General features: G+C 56.7%; 6 protein-coding genes across 6 annotated transcripts; 4 read left to right on the top strand and 2 right to left on the bottom strand.

The window, feature by feature from the left end:
* Nucleotides 1–3,334: 3,334 nt before the first annotated feature.
* On the top strand, nucleotides 3,335–5,115 carry PG986_008265 (cyclopropane-fatty-acyl-phospholipid synthase; the record flags this gene model as incomplete). The annotated part of the gene is made up of 4 exons (XM_066844487.1): nucleotides 3,335–3,455; nucleotides 3,545–4,030; nucleotides 4,091–4,842; nucleotides 4,897–5,115. 4 exons carry the CDS (start codon nucleotides 3,335–3,337, stop codon nucleotides 5,113–5,115), a joined length of 1,578 nt encoding a protein of 525 aa, XP_066700599.1.
* A 949-nt stretch (nucleotides 5,116–6,064) lies between these two features.
* Nucleotides 6,065–10,339, top strand: PG986_008264 (uncharacterized protein; the record flags this gene model as incomplete). Its single annotated transcript, XM_066844486.1, has 2 exons — nucleotides 6,065–6,801; nucleotides 6,865–10,339. The coding sequence occupies 2 exons, from the start codon at nucleotides 6,065–6,067 to the stop codon at nucleotides 10,337–10,339; spliced, it is 4,212 nt and encodes a 1,403-aa protein (XP_066700598.1).
* A 40-nt stretch (nucleotides 10,340–10,379) lies between these two features.
* On the top strand, nucleotides 10,380–10,643 carry PG986_008263 (uncharacterized protein; the record flags this gene model as incomplete). Its single annotated transcript, XM_066844485.1, has 1 exon — nucleotides 10,380–10,643. One exon carries the CDS (start codon nucleotides 10,380–10,382, stop codon nucleotides 10,641–10,643), a length of 264 nt encoding a protein of 87 aa, XP_066700597.1.
* A 646-nt stretch (nucleotides 10,644–11,289) lies between these two features.
* PG986_008262 (uncharacterized protein) lies at nucleotides 11,290–13,933 on the bottom strand (the record flags this gene model as incomplete). Its single annotated transcript, XM_066844484.1, is given in 4 exon segments — nucleotides 11,290–12,029; nucleotides 12,097–13,647; nucleotides 13,752–13,868; nucleotides 13,882–13,933. 4 exon segments carry the CDS (start codon nucleotides 13,931–13,933, stop codon nucleotides 11,290–11,292), a joined length of 2,460 nt encoding a protein of 819 aa, XP_066700596.1.
* An 875-nt stretch (nucleotides 13,934–14,808) lies between these two features.
* PG986_008261 (acid phosphatase) lies at nucleotides 14,809–16,514 on the top strand (the record flags this gene model as incomplete). Its single annotated transcript, XM_066844483.1, has 2 exons — nucleotides 14,809–16,314; nucleotides 16,401–16,514. The coding sequence occupies 2 exons, from the start codon at nucleotides 14,809–14,811 to the stop codon at nucleotides 16,512–16,514; spliced, it is 1,620 nt and encodes a 539-aa protein (XP_066700595.1).
* Nucleotides 16,515–17,591: 1,077 nt separating this feature from the next.
* Nucleotides 17,592–19,760, bottom strand: PG986_008260 (RNA recognition motif domain-containing protein; the record flags this gene model as incomplete). The annotated part of the gene is made up of 1 exon (XM_066844482.1): nucleotides 17,592–19,760. One exon carries the CDS (start codon nucleotides 19,758–19,760, stop codon nucleotides 17,592–17,594), a length of 2,169 nt encoding a protein of 722 aa, XP_066700594.1.
* Nucleotides 19,761–20,059: the final 299 nt, after the last annotated feature.

The raw sequence follows: 20,059 nt of genomic DNA, 5'->3' as shown, positions 1-20,059 counted from the left end.
CAGCCAAGCATCTGTCTGGTCGGGTACACCCTTGAGCCTCACGCTACACGTGGCTAGATCAGGTGAGGATGGAAGAGTCGACGCCGATTTTGGGTTATGTAGCCTTAGATCGTCCTGGTTCGAGGCAATGCTAGAAGCCGCCACTTGGTTCATAGACCAGAGACGTTCAGGTCTTGGCATCAAACATGGACGGAGGCCACCTACTCTAGGACACAATTTTGAAACGATAAGGGCACAATCACAGCTCTTTCTTTTCCATGAACCTGTCGAGCCTGAAAGCAAAAATGCGACACGAGAATGGCAGAACGGCAGGGTCGTCCGGCACTTGTGACTGGCTTGAGTACTATTAAGGGACATTAAGATTCCGGTACCGAACCATACAGAGAGTCCAAAGGGACGTCTATAAAATTCTATAGGGTTGCAGCCTTCCTCGGTGGACCATCTGCGTCCGGAGCTTAGCATGCATGCGATTCGAGCTGCGCCACAAAGCATACCAGCGATATCTCACTGATCTAGCTGGGTATACGGGCTCTGCAATGTATGAAATAGGGAGACGAAGTAACAGCGAGACAGCAAAGACGTTGCTGGAAAAGGTGTTACACATGAGCATATATGATTCCAAGCTTGGCAGACACGAACCTTGGAAGTCTCTAAGTTTATGCTCATTCTGGCTCGGGTGCTGTGGCGCAAAGTGAAAAAGAAAGAAAAAAGGAAACAAGGCAAGCCTATCTAACCTGGTAACATCCATCTCCGGACTCCAGTAATACCCCAAAGGGGTGGCGTCTCGGGATAGAGAATAACAGGGAAACACACTTCAAGTCATACGATCCCCCACGGGTTCTCGCACATGGCACCAAACTGTATCTGGCAGGAATCTGGGGGTGAGGGGGTGCCGTATATGCGGCTGTCCGCCCTGAACCTTACCCGACTGCAAGTCGTGTGGGACGAGGCAGCCAAGGCCGATTGCATCCTTGCAGTGCCTGGGGATGGCTGTTTTGAGCATGCCATCCTCGCGTCGAGCGGTAACCAACCAACTGGCATCCATATATCACGGATACAGTTGCTTTGCTATAGGAATGTGACAAATATATCAATAGACATTGTTGGCACAGGAAAAAGTGGACAAGCAGGCTACTTACCTTCGAGTGAGCAGATTCGATGAGGCGCGTTGCTGGGAGCTTCCGAATATAGCAAGAGATTTATTCCTTGCAAGATGGATGGAAAACTAGATGTGACTATGAGTTGTTCTAGTCAGTCAAGTGCGCTGATGAGCCTTAAGTCACTCATCAAGTTCGACTACTCAAGTGTCCATTACCAAGAATTTACGTAGACTATAACCCACATAAATATACTTACGGTCCCCACAAGCACAAAAAGATGCAGGATATCATACACAGAAATATACGCCGGTCAACTGACTACACACTGCCAAATGTAGGCCCTTCGAGTACATTGTAGTCCTGAACCTAACACCAGGAGCATAGGGCTAGAGACAGCCTCTTCTTGTCTACATTACTTGAGTTCATCGGTTTGATCCAGCCAACCCACGCTTGCCTATCGAGACCGAGCTTCAGAAGTTTCATAAGGAGCTTGCAGTACTATACTCCAGACCACCTTGTTGTCAGTCCTGGATCAGGCCAGTCTACAACCTCCATCCATGCAGTATGCGTGATATGTTGAGCCACTGTTAGCATGAGTCAATAACGCTATTCGCGATGTAAGCCCTGCGTGTCGTAAACATCGGTCTTTCCATCGACCCTGTCAAAACGAGCATGGAATGGAGGACCGAGGGGTCTTCAAGTACGAGCACACCGATCCTTTGAGGCAGATCACCGGCCGGGCTTCAATTTCGAACTTCGTGAGCCAGTTCAAGTCTACTGCATTATCTTAGAGTAAATTCGTATGCCGCGAAATGACGCAAAGCGAAGCGATATGCGCACTATACTTGGATCCACGGGGTGGCTAGGTAGTCTTCCTTCTACCAGGCAACCCTGATGGCAAACAGCTCAGGCACCCACCGTGAGTTGGCTGGCTCCCGCACAAGTAAAATCGACGGAGGCGGTGATGTAGAGATGTATTCCTCTAGTAGTTGGAAAATATATGCCGCATTCGGGCATCAGTGCTTTGTCTTGCGATGGCCTTCCGGTTTGAAGAAAGTGCATGCGCTTGATAATACATCTTGCCTGTAAAATTCTCCACCAAGTAAAATTGCTTGCGAAGCTGTGTTAGTTCAGTGGTAGAATTCTAGCCTTCCAAGCTAACACAGCAACCCTTCACGATGTTATCTTTTGCAGTTTGTCCTTTTTGGGGGGGCTTTGCGAGTTCTTACCATGCAGGGGCGCCGAGTTGCGGCGGCTGGAAGTGCTCCTAAGCTAGAGGGAAGAGGAGGTTCCATTTTTGACCTTTTACCTACCACCCATGTCTGGGTTCCTGGTGCGCGGTCTCTAGAGCGGACCTATCGTATTACATTATCGAGAATATATGCCCCACCCGGAAACGTGGATTATGCCCAGGGGGAAATGTGCTCTTCCCGGCGACAACCGCGCCCAATTCAACTACAAACAACCGACTATTGAGTACCTTTCGATCAGAAATCAGATAGAACCAGGCCGCGATTTGAACCTAAGTTTACTTCCATATGTCAACCAACTTAGCCGGGACTTGGTGTACACAGTGGCGGCATGCCCGTATGTTTCAGTTTGGCGATAATGTCTGTTTGACAGAAGGGCCCAGCTTAAGTGTCACCAACACCAGCGACCCAAGAAGCTGGTAATGCTCCTGACAGCAACACCCCATTGGCTCAGAGGACAAGCTCAGGGTCTTCCCCCACCAGCTCCTTTTGGAGGGGAGAGGGATGGAGGGGCATTCCGATTTGTTTGTCTCTGGCGGTCAAGATGAATACCGCAGTATTGACATATTGCATGTGCACAGAAGTTTGTCCTGTACGATATGAAGAACATGAAGGAAAATGTATCTTTATTTCTATCTCTGTCTCTATTTCTTGATGAGAGAAGGGACGAACCTGCAACTAGGTTGAAAACAGAGCAGGTGCATGGACAGTGAGGTCCATACCGAATCTATTGATGCATGCCCATGCATGCCCTTTGATTTGACAGCACGACCCGTCTGCATGTACTTGCATGACGTTCAAGGTTGGGTCGTAGTGAACCGCAAACGCCTACCTTCGTGCCCAAGCACACAAACATTGGGGCTTTTCCCCTCTGTCTTCCTGTTGGGACGCATCTAGAGACCTCTCAGTCTTCTGAACGGAAGGCCTCCAACCCAGCTCTTTTGCGGCCCTCGCAAGAGCTGAAGTCTATTGTCAGTCCTTACAATGTCCAAACCCTTGAGCACTACCGGGAGCGAGTCGGATTTTGAGTTTATCGAAACTCCCAGAGCTCCCACTCCCATTGAGAAGCACGCGGAGTGTGGTGTGCGAACTACTTCGGTGAGTAGTATGAGCCGGCCGTTTCTGCGATTGTACCGTCCACTACCTACACATGGCGCCAACGGCGAGCTAACTATTGCAACTCCCGCTCGACAGTATCCAACTATCAAGAATGCCCCCTGCCCGCCGATGCCGCTGGCAGCAACTCCTTCTCGACCCTCTTCTTGTTGTCCCTGATTGCCGGCCTGCCACTATGGATCTCATGGCAGGTCGGAGGTGGCACTAAGACGGCCATCTTCTTTGGTCTCTTCACGAGCATCCCGATCTTCGTGGGCTTCTGGATCGTCGCTTCCGCCATGTCCCCGCGCAAGAATGACAAGGCCAGATACCCCGGCCGCCCTATCGAGCACTACCTCAACTTCAAAAAGCAGTCGGACCAGGTCATGTACCATGGCCGTAAAAGGATTCCTATGGAGACTTTCCATGAGATGTACTTTGACGGCGACGTCGATTTCAACGGCGACTGCCTCGAGGTCATGGAGTACAGACACGACTGGGCTAGCTTTCGCTTTACCCTGGGCCTCTGCAAGTTCTTCTTGTTTGACATGCTACCCGAAGTTATCATGCACTCCCGCTCTCAAGGTAAGCATGTGTCGCTGGTGACACAAAGGGGCCATTGGCGTATCTAACGATGGAAAACAGACGAGGAGCAGGTGCGTGACCACTACGACCGAGGCGACGACTTCTACGGCTGGTTCTTGGGCCCGCGAATGATTTATACTTCGGGCATAGTCAGCGATATTCACTCGGAGGAGACTTTGGAGGAGCTCCAGGACAACAAGATGGCTGTGGTATGCGAAAAGATTGGCCTCAAAGAGGGAGAGACACTCCTCGATATCGGATGCGGATGGGGCACCCTGGTCCGCTTCGCCAGTGTCAATTTTGGTGCTCATGCTACCGGTATCACCCTGGGCCACAATCAGACTGCCTGGGGCAACAGGGCGCTCCGCAATGCTGACATACCCGAGGAGCAGAGCAAGATCCTCTGTATGGACTATCGTGACATTCCTGTCCCCAAAGGAGGCTACCAGAAGGTGATGTGCCTCGAGATGGCCGAGCACGTCGGTGTCCGCAAGTTCCAGAGTTTCCTTAAGCAGGTTTACGACATGACGGACGACGACGGCGTGTTTTTCCTTCAGATTGCGGGCCTGCGAAAGCCGTGGCAGTATGAGGATCTGATCTGGGGCCTGTTCATGAACAAGTACATTTTCCCGGGCGCAGACGCTTCCACTCCTCTTGGATTCTTTGTCGACAAGCTCGAGGCTTCCGGCTGGGAAATCAAGGGCATCGACACCATCGGCGTTCACTATTCGGCCACGCTTTGGCGATGGTACAGAAACTGGATGGCCAACCGCGACAAGGTCGAGGCCAAGTACGGAAAGCGATGGTTCCGCGTGAGTCACTGAAGTCCAACCAAATTGCAAGACTATAACTGACGGCCCCAATAGATCTGGGAGTATTTCCTCGCCTACTCTACCATTGTGTCTCGACAGGGCTCTGCTACTTGTTACCAGATCGTTCTGGTGAAGAACCTCAACTCGACACACCGCGTTGAGGGCATCGAAACCCAATACGGCCTCGCGGGAGCGCTGGGTGCGAGCAAAGTGGACTTCAAGGCATGGGCTAAGAAGAATGCCGACCAATTCCCGACCAGCAGCACCACCTAGTTGGGGTGCATGGACGCTGCTGCGTTTGAGAACGAGCCGGGCTGTACGGCGGACCTGTATGGATAGGATTTGTTGTATGGTTTTGCTACCACTGGCGTTCATTGAGCTACTTCTTGTTGCCAGGAGCGCATGCAGTATGCGCCTGCGCCTGCTAGGTATTAGCCTACCTTATCCTACCTTACCTGAGCATGCCTACACATGGCGCTAGTGGCCCTTGAAGGTTTATACTTCAGTATGCAACAGAGCCGCTGGGAATGTTTCAGATGAAGGTCTGAGACGCGGAGTATCAGTAGACAGCACTTGAATAGTACTACTAGGGAATAATCAGTAGAGTTGATTGTGCCCGAGTTTTTCCCCTTGCGATCTACAGAGAAGAACAGATGTGCCAGGGAGTGGCTAAAGCAAAAAGAGCAAGTAGGTATGCAGATTACCATGATCTATTAGGTTGGAAGTATTTATTATCTTAGTGTACCTGTCGATAGTTAGGGGGCCAAACGCGACAGCGGATGGTCTGTGCTCCTGTCCCCCGGGAACATTTGCACAGTAGGTTAATTGAAGCTAGCTGCCCAAGCTGCCAATGGCCCAATCGGCCCCAAATGGCCCCCTGTCTCTGCCTGTACCGCAACGTAACCGTACAGAAATTCCGTCTTAAATTATCGACCAATTTGGACTGGAGCCGCCTGTTAACCTAGTTACATAGCGACTCTCCCCTTGGCAGCAGCGCCGCCCCCAAACTCCAACCCAGCTTTCTGTTTCGCGCAACAGCCAGCCGAGCCCGAAAGCGAAAGGAGCTTCGTCATCTTTCCCTTCTTTTGCTACAACTCCAACATCCCGATCATTCTTCTTCTCACCGCCCACCGAGGAGCCTCGCTGCTCTTCCTGTATTCATTTTGACCTTTCTTCCTTAATCCCGTCTGGTCTCGGCCAGTGCATTTCCTCCCGCCGCGCCATGTATTCTAATTCCAACTCCTTCATGGGCGGCGCCAACAGCCTGCGCCCTGGTCAGCAGCAGCAGTATGGCAACAACCAATTCGGTATGGGCCAGCAGCAACAGCAGCAGCAGCAGCCAGGCCAACAGCCCAGTCCCTTCGCGCCCCAACCGACGGGCTTCGGTCAGGCGCCCATGACCCAGCAGTACACGGGCTTCCCCGGCCAGCAAGGTATGATGCAGCCGCAGGCGACCGGTATGCCGCAGCAACAGCAACAGCCGCAACAGGGGCTGCAACCACAGTACACTGGCTTTCCCGGCCAGGCCCAGCCCCAGCAGAGCTTCCAGACGGGGGCACCGCCTATGCCGCAGATGCCTCAGCAGTTCCAGCAACAGTATCAGCAGCAGCAGCAGCCACCTCAGAACCTCGGCTCCTTCTCGACACCCACCGCGACCGGCGCCCCGAGCATTCCCACGCCGCCGCCCAAGCCTATGACGGCCCAGCCGACCGGTTTCCAAGCCATGGCGAACTCGTTCAAGACGGGCGGGAACCAGAGCCAGGGGCCGCCGGTCCCCGAGAAGAGACAGGCCAACAAGATCCCCAATATCCGCCTGTCCTTCATCACGGCTTCGGACCAGGCCAAGTTCGAAACCCTGTTCAAGTCGGCTGTAACCGAAGGAACCACCATGTCCGGCGACAAGGCAAGGGATCTTCTGCTACGATCGCGGCTGGACGGTGACTCGTTGTCACAGATTTGGTATGCCCCTTCGCGTGTATTGGGATAAACACAGTACGGCTTCGCTAACACACTTTTGAACAGGACCTTGTCCGACACGACACGCTCCGGCGAGCTCTTCTTCCCCGAATTTGCGCTCGCAATGTATCTTTGCAACCTGAAGCTGGTTGGAAAGACGCTGCCACCTAATCTCCCAGAGAACATCAAGAACGAGGTCTCGAGCATGGTTGATATTATTAGCTTCAGCATTCCCGAAGACACATCCTCGAACAACACTTCCGATTTCACCAGACAGAACACTGCGACGCTCCCGGTTATCCACCATCCTCAGCCGCAGCCCTCGAACGCGCAGATCCTGCAAGCCCAGATGACTGGTTTCCCCGGCCCGCAGATGCAACCTCAGCCAACTGGCTTCCTCGGTCAGAACCAGGGTATGCAGCCCCAGCCGACTGGCATGCAGCCTCAGCAGACTGGCTTCCCCGGCATGAACAACCCCCAGCCCACTGGCTACAATGGGCCGCGACCTCCTATGCCCCCCATGCCTACTGGCTACGCTGGTGGTCTAGGAGTTCCCAGCGCTGCCCCTTTGAATGCGCAACCTACCGGTAGACCGGGACAATGGGGCCTAGTCAATGGTCCTGCTGGTGGACTCCCGAACATGGATGCGCTGCAAGCTCGAATGATGCCTCAGCAAGGCCGCGAGCAGCAAGACTACACGACGACTGGCCTCTCGGGCAATGCTGTTATTCCTTGGGCTATTACGAAGGACGAGAAGAGACGTTACGACGAGATTTTCCGGGCTTGGGATGGTCTGCATAAGGGATATGTTACCGGAGATCAGGCCATTGAGATCATGGGCCAAAGTGGGCTGGAGAAGCCCGATCTCGAACGCATTTGGACCCTGGCTGATAATGGCAACAAGGGACGGCTTGATCTGGATGAATTTGCGGTTGCCATGCATTTAATCTACAGAAAGCTGAACGGGTATCCCGTTCCTGCCCAGCTCCCTCCGGAGCTCGTACCACCTTCTACTCGTAACCTCAAGGAGTCACTGGGCGCCGTCAAGTCCATGTTGAACCAGGAAGCCGACTTCCGCAAGAACTCTGGCGCGTCTCTGCTCCCGCAGAAGACTGGAGTCAGCTATCTCAAGAACCACTCCTTCCGGGGTGGCTCCTCTCCTGGCGCGGGTGGCCGTAAGGATGCTACCGTGTTCAAAAACAATGATGAAGCAGTTGGCTATCGATCCAGCGCGCGTCGTCGGGTTGGTGGTGGATCCCCTAGACCTCAATCCCCTGGCTCCGTGGCCTCAAATGACGATCTCTCCGTCGAGCAGCTCAAGAAGAAGATCCGGGAGAAGCAAGTTCTGCTCGATGCTATGGACTTCAAGGACGAGGCAGCAGCTGAGGAAGACGATATCCTGGACAGGCGGGACCGCCGCGAAGCTGATGAGCTCTACCGAAGAATCAGACGCGTCCAAGAAGACATTGATAACCACCCTGATGCCGCGCTTATAAGCGGTGACTCGGAGGCCGAGAGGAGATCACTCAAGCGCCAACTGCAAAACCTTACCGACAAGATCCCAGAACTGGCCTCGCAAGTTCGCAAGACGGAGAAGGCTATTGCGGAAGCGAAGCTAGAGCTTTTCCGCTTGAAAGACGCCAAGGCTCACCCGGGCAGTGCCTCCACCATTATTGGAACTGGCCCCGGTGGTGCTATCACCGAGTCTGACCGACTAAAGGCCAGAGCTAAGGCGATGATGCAGCAGCGAACGGCCGCTCTTACTGGCAAGAAGATCGACGTGGGAGATGACGATGCCGACGCCCCTAAGCGATTGGAGGAAGAGAGCCTGAAGGCTCGAACAGAGAAGGAGAACAACGAGTGTATGGTGCGGGATGTGGAAGACAGCGTTCGTGATTTCGCCAAGGGTATCGAAGATAATCTCAAGGAGGGCGGCAAGACGTCCGCGAATGAGCACGAGACGCGCCGCTGGAATGATGCCTTGGGAGTCGAGGACGAGGTCCGCGACTTTATCTTCGACCTTCAACGAGATAGCCGGGCGGCTCGCATCCGAGCCCAGGATCGCAGTGGTGGTCGCAAGGTCACTGCTGAGCCTGTCAAAGCGGAGGCCCCGCCGCGGGTGGAAAGCCCATCGGCAGCTCGCACTGCTACTCCTCCTGCCAGCGGCGGTTCCTACTCCTCGTACAAGACACCCGAGGAGCGTGCTGCCTTCATCAAGCAGCAGGCTGAGCAACGCATGGCTGAGCGTCTTGCGGCTCTCGGTATCAAGGCTCCCAGCAAGCCAGGCGAGACGACCGCGCAGCGCATGGAGCGTGAGCGTGCCGAACGCGCCGCCAAGCTGCGTCAAGCGGAGGAAGAGGATGCACGCCGTGAATCCGAACGGCAAGCTAGGATCGCCGAGGAGCAGGGCGTGCCTCCTCCTGCCGCGGCTGAAGCACCGAAGGCGGCAGGCAAGAAGCCTCCACCACCGCCTACAAGGAAGGGCGCCAAGCCCGACGACTCCGCCAAGCATGCTGAAGAAGAGGCTGCTAAGAAGGCCGAGGAAGAACGCCTCAACCGGGAGTCTCAGGAACAGCAGCGGGAGACGCAAGAACTTGAGTATGTATCTTATGATGATGGTCGAATGAATTCGACGCTAACTATTCGCAGGGCACAAGCCGCGGAAGCGGAGACCGAACTGGAGAAGGAACGCGCAGCCGCGGACGCCCGCCTAAAGGCTTTGGAGGAGCAGGTCAAGGCAGGAAAGTTGAAGAAGGAGGAGGAGAAGAAAAAGAAGAAGGCAGCCATGGCCGAGGCCAAGGACAAGGAGGCCAAGCTTGCTGCTCAGCGGGCCGAGATTGAGGCTGCTCGCCAACGCGAACTGGAGCTTCAACGCCAACTCGAGGCTATGGATGGAGACGATTCCTCTTCTGATGAGGACGAAGGTCCTCAGCAAATCACCCCTCAGGCGTCCACTCCCACTATTAGTGGCAGTCAGGAAATCGAGCGCCAGGCCACGCCGCCCCCGGCACCTTCAGCTCCGGCCCCGCCAACGGTTGTGACTAGTCCTCCTTCAGAGAGCGAGAGCCGCAACCCTTACCGTCGCATGATGTCGACGGATTCGGCGTCAGCACCTGCCGCTCCTGCCGCACCCGCTGCTCCTGCCGCTCCTGCACCGCCTGCTCAGCCCGAGGTCTCGACAAACCCCTTCCACCGCATGACCCAGGCCGCCCCTATTGCGCCCCAACCGACTGGTAATATCTCTCGGAAGAGGCCCGACACGGATGATGAATGGGGCTCTGGCAACGAGGAAGACTCTGATGACGACTCGGACGATGACCGTCCTCAGGCTGGTGCGGCTCAGCTGGCATCTCTGCTCTTTGGCTCCATGGGCCCGCCGCGACCTCTTTCGGCCGCCGGCAACCGATCGCAGACTGCATCGCCCGCCGTTGCGTCTCCAGCCGTCGCATCGCCCCCCGCCCCCACCAGCGGCTCCCGCTGCGGAGGAAGAGGCACCATTAAGTGCTCCCCCGCCTCCCCCAGCGCCTCCTGCCATGGATGAAGGTGCTCCCACAGGCGCTCCCCCGCCACCACCACCCCCGATGCCCGAGTCATCACCCTCCGGTCCGCCACCGCCGCCTCCTATGCCCCCGGCTGGAGAAGCTCCCGCGGCACCGCCGCCGCCTCCGGGCGCAGGTGCACCTCCACCTCCCCCGCCGCCCCCTGTCGCGGGCGGTATGCCGGCCCCGCCAGCCGGTGGACGCCCTGCCGGCCTCCTGGGCGAGATCCAAGCCGGCAAGATGCTCAAGAAGGCGACTACCCGTGACGCCAGCGCGTCGAGTGTCGCTGGTCGGGTCCTTGATTAAATAGGAGAGAGTGAGTGGAGTGAGGGTGTCTAAAGTTAGTAGATAGTAGTAGTAAACACAGACTTTTTATTTTCTTCTTCTTTTTGATAACCCATCGAAGCGAGATTTTGTATGGTGTGTGTGCCGCGAGGGTTGCGCGGACTGAAGAATTGGGCGTGGCTGGGTTGGTTGGTGGGCCTAGTGTGTGATGACGATGGTTGGTTTGATGAATCGGGACAGGAAAGGGACAGACTGAGAAGAGTGTATGAATTGTTGTCGTTGTCGTGTGCGTAGATATGGCGGTAGTAGTAGCATCCCTTTGACTTCAGCCTTGCGAATGTTGTAATTTAACTATTTACACTCATGCATGCGTTGGCCCATGACAATCGGTGCATACGTATGTGCATACCAGACTATACGCTCTCCAATGAATTGACGTTTGCCAATACATGGCTTCTATAGAGTACTTTAGAGAAAAGTGAGATATGGGGTTTATAGTACACCGGGCGAATGAGCGAACTGCTAATCCTTCAGGATCGAGTAGCTTGAATTAGGTAGGCGAAGAGATTGTACATTGGTATCACATTGAAGCCTGCAGGATTGGTTCTCTATATAGCCTCCCCCTTTTCTCCGTTACCCCAAGCTCTACGCATCCCGAGCCAATATGCTAGACAGCGGCCATCTTGTCCGTAGTCACAGACAGCTCCTGCAAGACGCCCGACCGCACCGCGAGGTGCCAAAACGCATGGCCCCAGAAGCGTGCGTGCTGCGGCGACTGCCAGTCCTCGGCGTGGAGCTCCTTGAAGCGCGCCATGGTGCCCTCGACGAGCTGGCGGGCCTCGTGTTCGCCCTGGGCGGTGCCCGTGCGGAGGAGGGCGCGCAGCAGGTCGAACTGGGTCTCGAGCTCGACCATGAAGCCGGCGGCGTGGAGCTTGCGGTAGATGTCGAGGGCGGTGCCGAGCTCGCCGACGTGGGCGTAGCCCTTGATGACGCGGTCGTAAAACACGCGGTCCATGTCGTCGTAGTCCAGGAGGCGGCGACGCAGGAGCAGGCCGTTGACGGCGTCGAGGTCGGGCGGCTGGCGCGCAAAGTAGTGCTCGACCAGCATGGTGTAGATGTGGGGGCTCAGCTCGTAGCCCTGGCTCCAGAGGTGGGAGAGGACGATCTTGACCGACTCCTGGGCGCGGTCGCCGGACCGGAGCAGCAGGTAGATCATCTTGCCGTAGGTGTGCAGGTTGGACCTGAGGCCGGCCCCTTCCATCGTCTCGAAGACGGACCGGACGACCTCAGCCTGGCTTTGGTAGTCGTTGAGCGGGACATTGGCCAGAGTGCCGTCGAGCACGACGGTGAAGGTCGCGGCATCGGCATTGATCCCCAGGGTTTTCATGGTCTCGAGAAGACCCTTGACTTCCCTTCTCGCGGCCGTCGCGGATCAGTGGCCGGAGGAGGGTGTTGAACGTAACGATATCCGGACGTATGCCCTGTCTGCTGGACCACGAGAGCAGACTTTGGGCGGCTTTGAGCTTATCGAGGCGCACCAGACCGGCCATGGCAGCGTTGACTGGTTCGATGGCAAGCTTGAGGGCATCACCCTGCTGCCCCTTTTGGCCCAGGTGCCAACGCTTCACCAGCTCTTCCAGCGCTTCGATCGCACCCTTGGGGTCGCCACAATCAATCAGACCAGCAACGCGCGTCGTCCATATCGGGATATCGAGGGCCAACCCCGAAGCCTGGAGCCTCGACCATACTGTTTTCAGTCCGTTCAGATTCCGGGCCTTTCTACATCCATCAAGCATGACGTTCCACGTCTTCAGAGTCGGTTTCATCCCGAGCCTGGGCAGAGTGTTCCAGACGACAATGGCCTTGTCTGGGTCGTTCAAGGCCATGTACGTATTGATAAAGGAATTGAAGATATCCTGCTCTTCTCGAAGCGCGGCGGCTCGCTCCGGCGTGAAGTCGGCTGGTTTACCAATAAAGTCGTGCCAAATTCGGTCCACCTCGGCCAGGTGGCGCGTACCATAGGCACGACTCAAACGCTTCTCGATGGACACTCGATGGGGGCTGTATGGTTTTGCGTGGCCGGCCGCTGCGTTGCGAGAGGCCGGGCCCCGTGGGTGTGTATGTTCCTTGCCGCCGTCTAAAGACTCGGATATGTTGGGCCACTGTTCCATGATATACCTTGCTGTCGCTGGAGACGCTGCTGACGACTGGGACAAGTACTCGCCCAACTTTTCGCTGCGCAGACGCACTGTACTGATCATGTACGCGATCTTGGCCATGAACCTCGCAGCGCCTTGTCTCACGTTCGCGTTGCTCCTTTGGCGATCCAGGAGGAGTGCATACGTCGCAATCGCCAGAGTACTTACCCGAGGACCCAGCTTAGTTTGGTCGTATTGGGAAAACAAGCTACTGAAGGCCGACACGAAATTGCCGGACCCGGGAAGTCGGTATGCGCTGGACTTTTCCAGCCGCGGAAACCAAAAACCGTCGATAATGTCGTTTTCCTTGTCCATAGGGTTGACCATGGCATGTTTGGGCAGAGAAAGCACCTTCCAGGACTCGACCAGATCCGTCAGCATTTCGTCTCTCGTGGCAAGATGCTTCTCGAAGGCCTCAATCGAAGGATAATCCGCAGGAGAGACGCTCATCTCACAGAGGCCCTCGACCAGCTTCTCCACCAGCTTGGACCAGAGACGGGGGTCTATTTCGCCCACGTCGAGGCAGACGCGGAAGATCTCGGCCACCGGCGGCAAGTCGGTCGCCGACATGTTCTTGTTCTTCACGTTGATCATCTTCAACATCAGCTTGGAGACTACAGGGAAGAAGATCTGCGGAATAGTGACGCCCTCCTGGCGGATGGCCGGATATAATTTGGTCTTCAGCACGCTGTAGGCCCTCGAGACGGAGAGGTCGCTGTCGACCATGGACTCAAGACGAGCAATGTCCGAGACCAAGCCCAGGTCGCGGCTGCGGGCGTGGTGGCCCTCGGCAGAAGCGGCGTTGTGGTTTTCGACTGGCCGACTATCTGCTGGAAGAGGGCATTCATATCGGAGTCGGACTTGGGTTGGGAATGCCGTCGAGTCCGAGACTCTTGGACTATCGTGGTCGAGGGTTTGCTCTTTCGTTCACCATCGACGAGAACATGTCGGTAACCTCTTCCTCCGTTGCCGTGCGGGCCAACATCTTCATTCTGCCCGGGATTCGGTGGCGGCGCTGTTGTCGAGGCTTCTTTGCCGTCGGCGGCGGCTGGTGGGGGTACCGGGGCGCCTGTAGCTGTCGCTGTCGAGTAGGAGGAAGCCTGAGGGCTCCATGGTGCTGGTGCTGGTGCTGGTGCTGCTACTGCTGTCCGTCTCGCGGATTTGGTGGCGAGTGCATGTCTACATAGCATGCAGATGGAATTGGGAGTCGCCTTCATACGGACAGAGGATGCGCGTTGCAGCGACGGAATGAGCTGGGCCCGGATTGTCTATCGTGGGATCAATCAATTACGATGGCTGCGGTCGCGGGACGCGCCCTAACCTTTTTTTCTCTGGCCGCCAAAAGCCCACCGGCGGTAGTCGGAGTTTAAGGCTGGATGGACAATGGACAATTCCATCCCATCCCACCCCGGACTCTGTTTTAGTGGTGGGAAAGCCAGCTGGTTAGTGGGAACCACAGTTCATCCATCGATAGCTCCGGGTACCTGCCAAGAGGGCGCAACAATCGCGAAGATTATTTTATTCTTCTGTTTCAATTGGGCCCGACAGTAGATATCAACATGCGTTCGTTTGAGTGACTGTAGCTTCGCTGGCGGTGCAGCCGGTGAGACGATAGTCGTGCTTGGGCCATGACGCACGATATCGGCATCAGCGCTTTCTTGGCAGCTCGGCCCAGTGTCCGGGATTGCGTAACAGGTATGTCGAAGCTAGGTTTAAGTACAAAAGAGAAGCTTCGTCTGAGGACTGGTTGAGGCGGAGAGTCCCTCTTAGGAAATCCCGTAGGCCAAGCTCCTACACTGTCTTTGCCCACCTGTTGTCATACCTCTTCGGCGGGAAGTATTCAGTACATATCTACTTACATAGCATCTCATACCCAGCTCGAGTATAAGAAGCTCCCGAGCTCCCTTGACGCCCAGGATCTGGGTACTTAGTTGCCTTGACACCGGCTGTTTGCTCTGCTCATCTTCCCGCTCCCGACCAGCCCAACCATGACGACCCTCACCCCTCGCCCGCCCTACACCCAAGATGAGCTGCAGTCGCTCTACCCGCCCGGCCTGGACCTCCAGCTCGTGCAGATCCTCCTGCGCCACGGCGAGCGCTCCCCCGTCTCGGCCCGCTTCCAGAACGCCGGCCTGCCCGCCTTCTGGCCCTACTGCTCCGCCGTGACGCAGCTGAAAGCCGCCGTGCTCGACCGGTCCTCCAACACGGCGACCCCGCACCAGTTCTCGACCCTGGAGTGGAAGCGCCGCCTCGAGGCCTTCGGCGCCCACGACGAGCCCGTCATCGCCCGCGGGCCCGCCGGCGAGCTCGACGCCATCTGCGACATGGGCATGCTGACGGACACGGGCCGCGTCACCACCTACGACCTGGGCACGCGCCTGCGCCACCTCTACGTCGACCAGCTCCGCTTCCTCCCGCCCGCGCTCGCCGACGCCGACTCGTTGTACCTCCGCGCCACCCCCATCCCGCGCGCCCTCGAGAGCCTCAAGCAGACCTTCACGGGGCTCTACCCGCCGCACACCCGCAGCCCCGACTTCCCCGCCCCGAGCATCCTGACCCGCGCCCCCGGCGACGAGACCCTCTTCCCCAACGACAGCAACTGCCGACGCTTCGCCGCCCTGTCCCGCGCCTTTGCCCAGCGCGCCGCCGACCGCTGGAACGACTCGGCCGAGATGGCGTACCTGCAGAAGCTCTACGGCGCCTGGATGCCCGAGGACAGCCCGCGCGTCGCCGTCGACGGCAAGCCCCGCCTGAGCGGCATCATGGACACCGTCAACTCGACCCTCGCGCACGGCCCCGAGACGCGGCTCCCGTCCAAGTTCTACGACAAGAAGGGCCGCGAGATCGTCGAGAAGATCGGCGTCGAGGAGTGGTTCGCTGGCTACAAGGAGAGCCGCGAGTACCGCGCCCTGGGCATCGGCGGGCTCATGGGCGACGTCGTCAGCCGCATGGTCGGGTCCGCCGAGCGCAGCACCGCCGACGGCGAGTACGAGGCCGCGCACGACCTGAGCGCCGCGCCCATCCGCAAGGGCACCGCCGCGACCCCGATCCGCTTCGGCCTGAGCGGCTGCCACGACACCACGCTCGCGGGCGTGCTAGCCAGTCTGGGCGCCTTCGAGGGCGACAAGTGGCCGCCCTATACCAGCCACATCGCCGTCGAGATGTTCCACAAGGCCGACCACAAGCGGCCGTCGTCTCGCGCCCAAACCACCACCCCGGCTATCCCGCCCACCGAGGCCAGTGCTACGACAAGTAGTAGCAGCAGCAGTTGGTTCGGCGGCCTGACCTCCTGGTTCGGCGGCTCCTCCTCCGTGAAACCCGGCGCCCCGCCCCCCGGAATCGGCCGCAAAGCGACGACGGATCTCACAGCCGACGAGAAGCGCAAGCTCGAGGGCTACTACGTGCGCCTCCGGTACAACGACGCCGTCGTCAAGGTCCCCGGCTGCAGCAAGCCCGGGAACCATCTAGAAGGCGACGACAGCTTCTGCACTCTTGTAAGTTCACCTGCCCACCCTTGTCTCCTTACTCGGTCTTACTGCCCCCTAACCCTCCCACTCGCTTACTTACCTTTCATAAACAGGAGGCTTTCAAATCTATCGTCGACAAATACGTCCCGAAGGACTGGAAGGCCGAATGCAAAGCCAACCTGGGCGCACCCGCCTTCCCCACCAAGCCGGAACCTGCAGGATACTAAGAGCCAGCCAGCCAGCCAAAGTCATCCATCCCACCGTTTCCGGTTGCCACATACGACGTTGTGGTCATTTGGTGCGCGTACCAACAACAACCGAATCTGATCACGCACATGAACTTCCACAGGTGGCCGGGCCAGGGACCTACGAGATCAACATTAGTTTACCTCCCCCCTACCATCTCTTCGATGGCGACACTATTCACATCAATAGTTTTGGATTGCTTTTGCTGTACATATTAAGTTTTCTGTTACGGAGCATAGATGCGTTTGAATTCCGGAATGGTTTGCATTCGGTGACCACCAATGGCTGACCATTAGAGTTGGAATTGGTTGCTGGAGGCCAAAAGAACTTGAGAATACTATGATAATAGACAACCAAAGGTTACAAGTAGCATGCATTCATGAGGATTTCTCGGGCAGATAACTACGTTCTCTTCAAGCCGGTTGTTACCGAATTACCAACATTGTTTAAACTCCAAAAAGTTGAATCCTTAGGGACGGCAAATGCATATTGGCAGCGTAAAACAGACAATAGAGCTGTCATGCATGTTGGTTCTTCACAGCAGCGAGTTTGGACTTTTATTTTTTAGATCTTGATTATATTTCCCATAACCCTGCCATACACACCCGTGTAGATATGCCTATAGGATGGTATAGCTGGTAGGCATTCCATCAGGTGTTTAATCCTCAGGTGTCTGTCTGTGTGTACTTTGGCCCGTTTCCTTCTCATGACTCCACATTCTCATCAGAAACTATGCACAAGGATAGCTGAGGTGGCATCTCATTCTCAGAGATCCCACATGGGATACAGTATCCACCCGTCTTCCATCACTGTACTCATACGACGTTTCCGTTTAAACGTCTGATAATGTCGTTCTTTCTTCTTCGTAAAGCATGGCTGTGTGACCAGAAAAGATTGATGCAAGGGCTCGTTACAAAGATCATACAGAAAATGAAAACGTGATCAGTGAAATCGAAAAGAGAAACCCGGCAGAATAAACCCAGCGCAACAATTACAATGTATTAGTCTCTGCTGGTCACACACCCATCTCGAAAATTTATGTTTTCGGGAATCAGAGCCTAGTTGACAACCTCTTCCTCGACCCATCCATTGAGACCTCCCTGGATGGCAAGACCGAAGCCGGAGCCCATGCCGCCGTAGCTGGCTTGGTACTGGTGACCTCGGCGCTCGCCATCGTTGCCGAGAGCGCTGACGGGGCTGTTGCCGCCATTCTCAAAACCAGGGGCAAACGCCGGCAGACTGACGGCCCTGCTGTGTTGGCCGCGAGAGTTGGGGGCCAGGAGCCCACCAATGGTGGTAGCGCCGTTCGATCCGTTGGGGCCGAGTCCGTTAGAGATGCTGGCAGACTGGCCGTGGCCCATATGTCCCTGCTGGGGAACCTCGAGGGACAACTCATTGGGTGACGACGAGGCGGTACCGAAGAGAGCCTGCTGCTGAGAGACCAGCATGCTCTGCTGGTGGTGCTGTTGCTGCTGGGCCTGCTGCGAGACCTGACTGAGGTACAGGGTCAACGGGTTGTTGCCGTTCGAGAACATGGCGGGGTTCCCGTTAGCGGACTGGGGCGACTGAGGTCCTCCGGTAGGCGAGTTGCCGTTCTGGCTGCCCTGCGGAGGCGGGGACGGGATACCGTTCTCACGGGGAGACTGGGACTGGTTCTGGTTCTGCTGCATCTGGCGGGGCTGGTTGCCACAACGATCCTTACCGAAGTTCACCTTGAACTTCTTGTACTCGTCCTTGCTGCGAATGGCCTCGATCGCCTTGATGGCGTTGGCAATGTTGGTGAAGTTGACGAAAGCACAGCTCTTCTCACGGAGGGTGTTGACCAATTCGATCTCGCCGAATTCGGAGAAGTCCTGTCGCAGGCGCTCCTCGGTCCAGGTGTCGTCGAGGTTTCCGATGTACACGTTTCGAGAAGCGCCGCCGCTGACGGCCAGGGCAATGGCCGGCGGCAGAGCTCCGGAGTGCTTACCCCAACCAATCTTGAGGCGGCGGTTGTGGATCATGAGTCCCTGGATGTTGCTCATCGCGTAGAAGGAAGCAGCAGCGGTGGGGTCGATGAAGGTAACGAAGCAGATGTGCTTGTCGGGGATGTATCGGATGTGGTGAAGCAGACCACCTCGAACAACGTTGCAAATCTCCTCAATAGTAGTCTCAGGGTGGATGTTACCCAGGTAGATAGTACGGTTGCCCAAGTTGTTGATTCCTCCGGCAGTTGTCGCAACAGCAGCGGCCGCAACGGATTGCTGAGCAAGGGCGTTGGAAATAACCTCGCGATCAGCGCCAGTAAGCATGTGAGCATAGCCAGGAGCAATGCCAAGATACTGGGCAGCGTTCTGCTGCTGGGTCTTAGAGACGTAAGCGCAACGATCCTTGCCGTAGTACACGCGGCGGGGAGTCTGCCACTTGGGCTCCTGGGGCAGCTGCTGCACGGCCTTCATAGCATTGGCAATGGAAAGGAAGTGAATGAACGCAATGTTCTTCTCCCGGACAATCTTGATCGTGTCAACGGCACCAAACTTGCCAAGATCCTCGCGCAGCTCCTCATCGCTAATATCCTCGGGCAGGTTGCCCAGGTAGACATTGCGGGAAGCTCCAGACTGCTGAACCGCAAGGGCGACCGAAGTAGGGACCTGCGAAGGCTTGCCCCAGCCGATCTTAACGTCCTGGCCCTTGATGCACAGCTTCTTCAGGATGGCATCAGAGTGGAAGTGAGTGGCGGCATTCGCATCCAGGAAAGAGATGAAGGCGCAGTTCTTGTCGGGCAGAAGGCGAACCGACTCGATTTGACCGCTACGGACGTGACCAAGGATCTCCTCAGCAGTGGTGTCCGGGGGGATGTTACCCAAGTAGACGGTTCTGCTGGTGCCGGTAACCATACCAGTAGGGCTCATGGGAACAGGCGAACCAGGAGACATCGGCATCTGTCCGCCCATCTGACTGTAAGCTCCAGTGGGAGACTGGGGCTGGAAGAACTGAGGAGCGCCGTAGGTCGAGGGCGACACCATGGCCTGGTAGTTCTGGGGAGAGATGTTCTGCTGGACAGGGCTACCCATGCCGTTCTGGTGGTGCTGCTGATGGCCGTTTTGCTGCTGGAACTGAGGCATGCTCTGGAACTGGGGGCTCTGGAAGGCACCAGGGCTGCCAGGCTGGAAGGGACTGCCGAGAAGCAACTGCGAGGGAAGCAGAGGAGTGAAGTTCATATCGTAGCCAGTGCCGGGGGTAGCCATATCATTCTGGGTGGTCGGAGGAGCCAACTGCTGGTGGTGGGCGGGCTGGGTGTTGATCGAAGGAATGTTGCCCCCGTCGTCGGTCCGCGAATCCGGAAATGTTGGAGGTGAAGGCTCCGTGAGAGAAACCGGTGTCGCTGGTGGACGGCTTGGACGTGTGGCCGAAGCGGTTAGGGCCGCCCTGGGCGGGCCCGGTGGGAATACCCGATCCTTGGAGGTCCTGCATCCCGAGCAGATGAGGGGGGACAAGGGAGTCCCGCTGGACGTGAGATAGAACCGCCGTTTTGGCTGATTAGTGA

Source organism: Apiospora aurea (genome assembly GCF_038362705.1).
Source record: "Apiospora aurea strain CBS 24483 chromosome Unknown utg000005l_segment0_segment0, whole genome shotgun sequence".
Lineage (NCBI taxonomy): Eukaryota > Fungi > Ascomycota > Sordariomycetes > Amphisphaeriales > Apiosporaceae > Apiospora > Apiospora aurea.
The sequence above is the reverse complement of the archived record's forward strand: the minus strand, read 5'-3'. Positions and strand labels throughout refer to the sequence as shown.